Raw genomic sequence first — 9,784 nt, 5'->3', positions numbered from 1 at the left:
ACCGAAGAAAGGGTCAATATTCTTAAATCTCTCGATTACCTCACTATTGTCTCCACTGCATTAGCCAAGTCTTTAGAGACACAGTGTGCTTTATGTAAAAAGTGACAGACCTGTAGAACCACTAGTTATTATTCGAAGGAAATGGATAGTTTACTTTATAAAACACCATGCCAAACTCAATACTGTCTGTATTGCTTTATTTGTCCAGGGGTTGGACTTTATACTATGTATTCTGTGTGGGATTTGGCTTCCTGACCAATCCTTCTCATTAGTTTGGGCATCTTATTATAGAAGGAAATAGAATAGAATACATATAGAATAGCGAGCACAGACTTTTCAAGAGGACTCACTTTTCAATGGACCTAATAATAATAATAATTGATCCTTGCATTTGATACAGCGCCTTATCACGTCTTCGAGAGATCTCAAAGCGCTTCCCAGAATATACCGTAAAATGAATTGACTGTATATTTTGTAGGCGAAACACGGCAGCCAATTGCACACAGCAGCGTCCCACAAACAGTCGTGGATTGAGTGACCAAATTATTATATGTTTTTTTTCTTGAGGGATTATTGTCCCCGGAAAAGCCATCCGTTAATCTACAAACAACCAGGTTCCTACTTATAACAACAACAACAACAACAAGATTACATTTGTATAGCGCCTTTCATGTCGGAAGGGGGTCCCAAGGCGCAAGTGTACAGCATTTCAGACCCGAGCTGGGGTCAGGGGGAAGAAGGGAGGTACTTCTCCCCACTGACCCTGCTGGTAAACAGAGGCGTGTGGATTAAGGAAACTTGCCTAAGTTTCACCCGGCCCAGTAAACGAACCAAGGTCCTCTTGCTTGCGAGGCGAGTTCTCTAACCACTAAGCTACAGGACTCCACAATATCCAGAACTTCAGTCATTCTTATTTGACCTACAGTTTATTTTTCATTGAACCAGTACAAGCTCAAGCTAACAGCGAAGTAAGCTCTATTCCATTTGTGGAGTCCTGAGTGGTTAGCACGCTCGCCTCACGAGCAAGAGGACCTGGGTTCGATTCCCGGATGAGGTGACACCAGTCCTTGCCAGGCTCCACCGGCTCCCAATCACCGAATGGATCGATTTCAAGATCCTCTCACTTGTTTTCAAATCCCTTCATTCCCTGGCACCTCCCTACCTCTCCGACCTGCTTACCCCCCACTCCCCCATCCACTGCTTTCTTCCTATTTGTCCCTCTTCCCCTCCGCTCCACCATTGGTGACCGTGCCTTTAGCCATTACACCCCAAAACTCTGGAACTCTCTCCTTTAATCCCTCCGCCTTGCCCCCTCCCTCCACACCTTCAAATCCAACCTAAGTACCTTCCCTTTTGATGGTGCTGACGGTCACCTCCCCACTATCCTCTCCCCCTGGCTCGTTGTCCAACTGCACCACTGTGAAGGGCTCTGGGACGCTACCCTGAGTGAAGGGCGCTGTATAAATGCAAGTTAATAATAATAATAATAATAAGTTGTTTGTGGGACGCTGCTGTGCGCAATTGGCTGTCATGTCTCATTCACAAAATATAGTCAATTCACTTTACAGTATATTCTGTGAAGCGCTTTGAGACGTCTCGAAAACGTGATAAAGTGCTATATCAAATGCAAAGATTATTATATTATATACATAAGCATATGACAAAATATAGAGAAAGGGCAGGGAAATAAGATTAAGATATTGCGATGATCTAATAAACTGGTGGAACAGACTCAATGGGTTGAATGGCCTCCATTCATTCCTATGTTTCCTGAACTGGGCTGTTTCAGCTTGAGTCCCCACAGTTATCTCTTCCCCATTTCTACCAGATGTTCATTAGAAGTTGCTTTGAAAGTATGCTGTAACTGCTCATTGAAATTCAACATCTAGTCTCTGTCGGCTCTTGCAAGTCTGGTGTTTCTCTCCAAATTGTGAAGTGCAGAGAGCCACACGACACATAACAGAACTGGAAGTGAGAGTAGGGAAATCAAGAAGCAAACATACAACACTGATTAAAGATTGTGGAAGCTTAAAACAGAAGGATAGTTTCAAAAGGGAATATATTCAACATCAAGTTCAGTACCTTGTAAGAGAGAGTATTGTTCAACTGAATCTGAATCTGCCTGTTATAATATATTAATAAGGCTTGCATTTCATACGGCACCTTATTACGTCTTCGGGACACTGTGTAACGTACAATGTAAAGGCCTCGTTCCATTCGGGGTTCAGGGAGCACTTCATAGTCCTGGTTTTCTGTTTGCTCTCGCTCCTTGGATCAGGGATCAGTTTCAGCTTCACGTAGTCTGACAGGCCGTTGGGATCCATAGGAACCAGAACCTTTGCCTCTTTCACTGTAAATAATAATGAAGAGGTTTAGGTGCAGAACCCGAGTTTTCCCTCAGCCCAGGCCTCTCCCAATCCATTCCCCTCTCTCCCCTCTTCTGCCTGTTATCCCTTCGCTCCCCACCTCTCCTCACACTGAGCACACAATAAACCTCAACACATTCTGTCTGTCCCCCACCCGTGTTGGGTTATATTAATAACAATAATCCTTGCATTTGTTATAGCGCTTTATCACGTCTTGGAAGACGTCTCAAAGCGCTTCCCAGAATATATTGTAAATTGGAGTGACTGTATATTTTGTGGGCGAAACGCGGCAGCCAATTGCGCCCAGCAGCGTCCCCACAAACAGCCGTGGATTGAGTGACAAAATTATTCTTTTTTTTGAAAGGATAATCAAGGAAAATCTCTAGTACATTCATCCATACATTCGGAACCCTTTCGCTCAGTGGTTAGAGCTCTCACCTCGCAAGCAAGAGACGATTCCCGGCAAGGCGAAATGTTGGGTAAGTTTCCTTACTCCACACATCTCCACACCCGGTTGTTAGTCGATTGGCGGATCACTTTTCTGAGGATAACAACGCTTCAAAAAAATAATAATAATGATAATTTGGTCGCTCAATCCACGACTGTTTGTGGAACATTGCTGTGCGCAATTGGCTGCTGCGTTTCGCCCACAAATATATAGTCAATTCACTTTACAGTCTATTCTGTGAAGCGCTTTGAGAAGTCTCAAAAACATGAAAAGCGCTATATCAAATACAAGGATTATTATTATTATTATTATTATTATTATTATTATTATTATTATTATCCATTTCAACATCCCTAGCATAATAATAATATTTTCAATAGTAATACTTGCAGTTGATACAGCACCTTATAATGTTGTTGAGAAGTCTCAAAGTGCTTCACAGAATATATTGTAAAGTGGATTGACTGTATTTTGAGAGCAAAACATGACAGCCAATTGCGCACAGCAGTGTCCCACAATGTGGATTGAGTGATCAATTGTTTTTNGGAGGGATTATTACCCCTGGAAAGCGATCCTCCAATCGACTAACCACTGGGTTCTTACTGAGTGCAAGGTAAACAAAAGCGTGCAGAGTAAGGAAGCTTGCCTAAGGTTTCGCCCTGCCCGGGAATCGAACCCAGGTCCTCTCACTTGCGAGGTCGATGACCACTAATGCTACGAGATCACTATGTTCGATCACAACAACGAGTCAGAAGTTCTTCATATCACAGCACATGAGGTCTCTCACCATGAATGACCCGAGCAATTTACAAAATTTACTCCTAGGTATAACGTCTAGCTGAACGGGCGCAGGCTGGATCTTGCTTTAACGTCTCATCTGAATGACTGCGTTTCCACAATGATGGATCCCTCTCCGCTCCGCCACCCCCCCCCCCCCACAGCAGTCCACTGGAGCATCAGCCTGGACTGTGAGCTCAAAGTTTTGACGGGGGGATGTTGGGTGGGGGTGTGGTTGGGGGTTCGAACCCACAACCTTCTGATCCAGAGATGAGTGAGCAACCGGCTGAACCGAGCTGACGTGTGGAGAACATTCTCAAAACAAAGTTACCTTCTAACAGGGACCGTGGATGGAGAAGATCCGATCACATCAGCTATGGTTACAGTAGTTAACTGTGGCAAGGCCACCACCTCGTGGGCAATACTTGAACAGCATCCCAGCCCTGTGCTCTGTGTCCTGCCTGTAAGAGGCAATGCCGGATCAGGGATCTTAATACACAATCGGTTGAGACGTCTCAAAGCGCTTCACAGAAATGTACTGTGAAGTGAATTGCCTGTGTATTTTGCGGATGAATGGCGGCAGCCAATTGCGCACGGCAGCGTCCCACAAACAGTCATGGGTTGAGTGACCAGATTATTATTTTAATAATAAACAAATAACCTTCATGAGTCAGGTGCACAGAGAGCCAGCTTTCCGGTTTCGCTCAAACTTTCCGTCTGCCCAGCTCTCCGCGCTGACAGAGTCGCAGTTCTTAAGCGCTCCTGGACTCTACCCTGCATGAGGCGCGCTATATAAATGTAATTAGTTGTTGTGGTTTGCGCACAGTGTCTTGTCTCCCATAAGCGCCTCAGCACCTCAGACTCTGGTAACATCAACCTCCATGGTTGCACACTACAACTCACCAAGCCAGTCAGGAACGTGGGTGTCTTGTTCGACCGTCTTTTCTCCCCCACATTCAAGCCATGATTCGCTCTGCCTTCCCTCACCTCCGTAACATCGCCCGATTCTGCCTCTACCTCACCCCTCAGGCCACTGAAAGTCTTGTTCATGCCTCCATCACCTCCAAGCACGACTATGCAAATACCCTGCTTGTCTGCCTTCCCAACTCCTCCCTCCACAGGCTGCAGATAATCCAGAACTCTGCAGCCCGTGTCCTCTCTCACACGAAACTCCGTGACCCCATCTCCCCCACTCGCCCGACTCCACTGGCTCCCTATCCTTCAGAGGATCCAGTTCACGATCCTGGTCCTCACATACAAAGTCCTCCGTAGCCTCGCCCCACCCTACCTCTGTGATCTCCTAACACCCTATCAACCCGCCCATTCCTTCCACTCAGCCGGCTCTGGCCTGCTCCATGTCCCCTGAACCACCTGCCCCACCTTCAGAGCCTTCAGCCACTCTGCCCCCAACCTTGGGAATTCCATCCCCCAGTCACTCCGCCTGGTCCCTCCTTAGCCTCCTTCAAGTCCTGCCTCAAGAGCTTCCTCTTCGATCATGCCACCGGCCACCCCCCTTCCCCTCCCCGATCCCAGCTCGGGACTGAAATACTGTACTCTGTCCAGCGACTTGGGAAGTCCTCCCGATGTGAAAGGCACTATACAAATGTAATCTTGTTGTTGTTGTTTTGTTCCCATTCAGTCCTTCAGGACAGTGTCATCTCATTTCCTGTTCAGTATTTGATCGATTCTCCAAATGATGAAATAAACAAAGAATGCAGATTTGCTAGAATAGCTGTTGATATATTTTAATGTTTCTGATTACAAATAAGAGTTCAAACAGCTCACGGAGGACATGACAAAAGAGGAACGGAATCGATCAGGAAATGAGTCGCAGCTGGTCAGGTTCTGAGGAAAGGGTTGACATTCTATCCTCTTCCGCCGCCTCTCCTCTGAACTCAACCTTCACCGTGCTGCCCTGGCCTGGTTCAAATGTTACCTTTCCCACCATCTCCTTTGTGTCCAGGAATGGCTTCTCCTCCAGCCCCTGCACCATCTTTTGCGGCATTCCTCAGGGCTCTGTCCTTAGTCCCCTCAACTTCAGTATCGACATGCCCTGTCCACATGTATGTAAATGACACCCAACTCTATCTCTCTGCCTCCACCCTCGAGTCCAGGACCATTTACACAACTGTCCCGATGTCCTGGATGAGAGCTAACTTTCTCCAGTTGAATGTCAACAAGACCGATACCCTCCTGCTTGGCTCCTGTCAGCACCTCCACACCTCCAGCGCTGATAGCATCACCATCCATGAGTTCACTCTACACCTGAGTCAATATGGAACCTTGATAACTTGTTTGACCCTCAACTGTCCTTTCCTCCTTGCGTTCGTGCCATGACCGCTTCTGCCTTCCCCCACCTCTGCAAGATCGCTGGCTCTGCCACTGCCTCTCCCTCCAGGCTACTGAGACCCTCATCCACACATTCATCACATCCAGGCTCAACTACGCTAACTCCCTGCTTGTCAGTCTTCCCGAGTCTTTCCTTACCAAGTTGCAGATCATTCAGAATGATCATGGAGCTCGTGTCCTATCCCGCACCAAACTCCGTGACCCTATCATCCCCCACCCTCCCCCGGCGTCACTGGCTCCCCATTCCCCAGAGGATAGAGTTCAAAATCCTTCTCCTTGCCTTCAAAGCTGTCCACAGCCTTGCTCCTCCCTACCTCTGTGACCTACTAACTCCACACAGACCTCTGTACACCCATCCACACATTTGATTCCAACTTGTTCATGTGACCTCACCTGTATCAATTATATTAACTTGCTATATCTCTGTGCATGCAGCTATATATATTTTAAGATAAAATTATACCTTATATCTGATGATTCAACTAAATGTGTAGAAATTATAAATATTTTTGTACTCCTGTCCCCTATTATGCCATATATCTTTGAAGTGTAAATGAACCATAATTCATTAACAGATAAGACTGCCTACAACAACAACAAGATTTCATTTATAGAGCGCCTTTCACGTCGAGAGGGGAGCTGAAGGCACGGTCGAAGAGAAAGGTCTTGAGACCGGCCTTGAAGGAGGAAAGGGAGGAGGCAGTGAAGGCACTGGGGGTTGGAGTTCCAGAGCCTCGGGGCTGAGAGGCTGAAGGCCCGGCCACCGATGGTAGGGCGGTTGGGGCGGGGGACGTGGAGCAGAGCGGAGCCAGAGGAACGGAGGGTACGGGCAGGTAAGTAGGGTGATAGTAGGTCGGAGAGGTAGGAGGGAGCAAGGCCGTGAATGGCCTTGTAGGTGAGGATGAGGATCTTGAATTCGATCCTCTGGGGGAAGGGGAGCCAGTGGAGGCGAGCGAGGATGGGAGTGATGTGGTCGCGAAGCATCACACACTTTTTACATTTAAAATCCACCTTCACCTTCAAACCTTTTGCATTCAAACAGAGAAATACCACCCCCTCAGCTCTTGACTATAACGGTTTAAAGCAGAGATAGTAACTGCAATAATAAAGCCCACGTCACACACAACACGATTTACTAAAGTTAACAGCTCTTTTCTATTCTGACCTACTTTCTTATCAAGATTTGAAATTATAATCCAAGGATTTATATTGTTATTAAAATATGTGAGAATGTGTGTACGTATGCCAGTTGTGAATAATGTGTGTTTGCATTTGTCTGAATATATGTACATGCACGAGTTGATATGTGGGTCTGAGAATGCGTATAGGTGAGTTTGTGCCTTTATAATAATAATAATCCTTGCATTTGATATAGAGCTTTTCTTGTCTTTTAGACGTCTCAAAGCGCTTCACAGAATATATAAGTGAATTGACTGTATATTTGTGGGTAAAATGTGGCGATTTATGAGTGTGTATGGGAAGAGGTCACTATTTCTTGCCACTATTTGCCATCAGACTGCATGCATATATGTGTGAGCACATGTGTAAATGTATGTGTGTTTGTAATTTGTGTGTTTGTGACTGTACGAGTGTGTATGTTACAATTTCCTGTCACTGTTCTCCATCAGGGAACAGTTGTTTGGGCTTTGGGTAACCAAAGAGAGTAAAGTCAGGTTCGTAAAGTTGAAATAACTTTTCCCTCCAAGGCTTTGGAATGATCCTGAACCATTGCTCCACGTAGCTGGTGGTTGTCTGGTTTGGATACTTGCGTGGGAATTTAATGCGTTTTTCTGCATTTAGGAGTTGGAGCAAGTAAGCGGTGTCTTCATCCAATGTCTCTAACTTCCCAATAAAATCATACTTGATATGACACGGGTGACAGAGCCGGTACATCTGGCGCCAGTGGTCATCAAAAGGAAATTGGTTCTCAGTTTGGGGATCCAACAAATACTCAATGAACTGGGTGAAGGTGGGTTTGACCCCCGCTTGTCGTGCTTTCTCAGGAGAAGCTGGGACTAGAGAGATATTTCCATACTTCTTGAGTATTATCAATGCAAAATGGTAGAATATTTCATCTCTAGATTCAATCTTATCTCGGAAAGCCGAAATCAGCCTGACAAATGGATCACGGACAAATAGAAACTTCTTGTAATCTTTCAGCTCAGTGGAGAAAATAGCCGTTAGGTTTTTCTTTTTGCTCTTCGGGTCTTTGTAGAAATCATGGATAAAATCTCTGTTGAGACTTTCTGGAGCCTGGTGTTCTAAATTCTCATTCAACACATAGAGGACTCGCTTCCACTGCGTACAGGCCACTTTGGGAACAAAGCAGTAGATCAACTTGAGTTTGTCGATTACAATGAAATTATTGAACTCTTTGTTTGGAATTTTGGTAAAGTTGCGACTTTTCCCTGGGAAGCTATATTCAGGATCTGCGCACAGATCCTCCAATCTCTGCCTCCTCTCTTCCTGCACCTGTCTTGGAGTGATTTGGGGCCAGGCAACTCTGAGGTAGAAGGCCCGAATCTCTGAGATCACATTCCTGGTCAAATCTCCTGGAACCAACGGATAGCAGTATAGAAGAACCACCCCAGCAATGACCAGGAAGCCAAAATAATGACCAAGTCTTAATTTTCGCATTTTTAAGTCTGGTTTTAGTCTGCGTCCAACCGTAAAGTCTTCAAATGGACAATTCTTCCACCTTGAAACCCAAAACATAATGAAGTATGAAATTGAGGGAAAGTTCCAGAGTTTTGGGGCGTAGTGGCTGAAGGTACAACCACCGATGATGAACGAGGGATGAACAGGTGGCTGCAGCCAGCTGAGCGGAGGCAGCGGGTGGAGGAGTGGGGGTTGGTGGGGAGGGCGGGGGGTGCAGCAAGACCAATAGATAGCGAGGGGCATGAAGAGATTTGAAAACGAGTGAGAGGATCTTGAAATCAATACGTTCGGTGATTGGGAGCCAGTGGAGCCTGGCAAGGACTGGGGTTATTGCGGTACGGAGTTTTCTTCGGGTGATAATCCGGGCAACAGAGTTGTTAATTAGTTGACCGTTGTGTATGATGGGAACGCCCCCCCCCCCCCCAACTCCTCCCTCCACAGGCTGTAGATCATCTAGAACTCTGCAGCCCGTGTCCTCTCCCGCACCAGGCTCCGTGACTCTATCACCACATCCTCACCCGGCTCCACTGGCTCCCCATCACTCAGAGGATACAGTTCAAGATCCTGGTCTTCACCTTCAAAGCCCTCCACGTCCTCACTCCTCCCTCCCTCTTTGACCACCTGCCAACCTGTCCGCTCCCTCCGCTGAGCGGGCTCTGGCCTGCTTCATGTCCCCTGCCTTGCCCGCCTCACCATTGGTGGGCAGACCTTCAGCCTCTCTGCCCCCACCCTCTGGAACTCCAAACCACAGTCCCTCCGCCTCGCCTCCTCCCTTATCTCCTTCAACACCCATCTCAAGAGCTTCCTCTTCGATCGCACCTTCGGTCACACTCCTTTCCCTACCTTTCCTGCCCTCCACCCTTCTTGATCGCAACCCCCAGCTCGGGTGTGGATCTCTGACTGTCCAGTGCCTTGGGACATCCTCCCAACGTGAAAGGCGCTGCACAAATGTAATTTGTTGTTGTTCATGATGTCCGTCAAACAAGCTGACAGAACATCACTGGATTAGAATAATAAACAATAAACTTTATGAGTCGGGTACAGACCAGTAAGTTTGATGTCCATTGCGGGTAAAATTATGGGTATGGATTAAGCATAAAATCATGGAGCACCTGGACAGAAATAAAATCATAATTGATAGCCAATATGGGTTCTTAAGTGCTCTGGGACGCTACCCTGTGAGAGG

The 9,784-nt window shown here is 46.6% G+C and overlaps 1 protein-coding gene across 1 annotated transcript; it reads right to left on the bottom strand.

Moving 5' to 3' along the window:
* Nucleotides 1-7,349: 7,349 nt before the first annotated feature.
* Nucleotides 7,350-9,453, bottom strand: LOC103186616 (carbohydrate sulfotransferase 12-like). Its single transcript, XM_007905772.2, has 2 exons — nucleotides 9,442-9,453; nucleotides 7,350-8,638 (listed from the first exon to the last, which is right to left on the bottom strand). Exon 2 carries the CDS (start codon nucleotides 8,575-8,577, stop codon nucleotides 7,552-7,554), a length of 1,026 nt encoding a protein of 341 aa, XP_007903963.1. The 5' UTR covers nucleotides 8,578-8,638; nucleotides 9,442-9,453; the 3' UTR covers nucleotides 7,350-7,551.
* Between the last annotated feature and the right edge of the window lie 331 nt (nucleotides 9,454-9,784).

The sequence above is a fragment of the Callorhinchus milii genome, unplaced genomic scaffold (assembly GCF_018977255.1).
Source record: "Callorhinchus milii isolate IMCB2004 unplaced genomic scaffold, IMCB_Cmil_1.0 Scaffold16, whole genome shotgun sequence".
Classification (NCBI taxonomy): domain Eukaryota; kingdom Metazoa; phylum Chordata; class Chondrichthyes; order Chimaeriformes; family Callorhinchidae; genus Callorhinchus; species Callorhinchus milii.
This window is presented reverse-complemented; position numbering and strand designations above follow the sequence as displayed.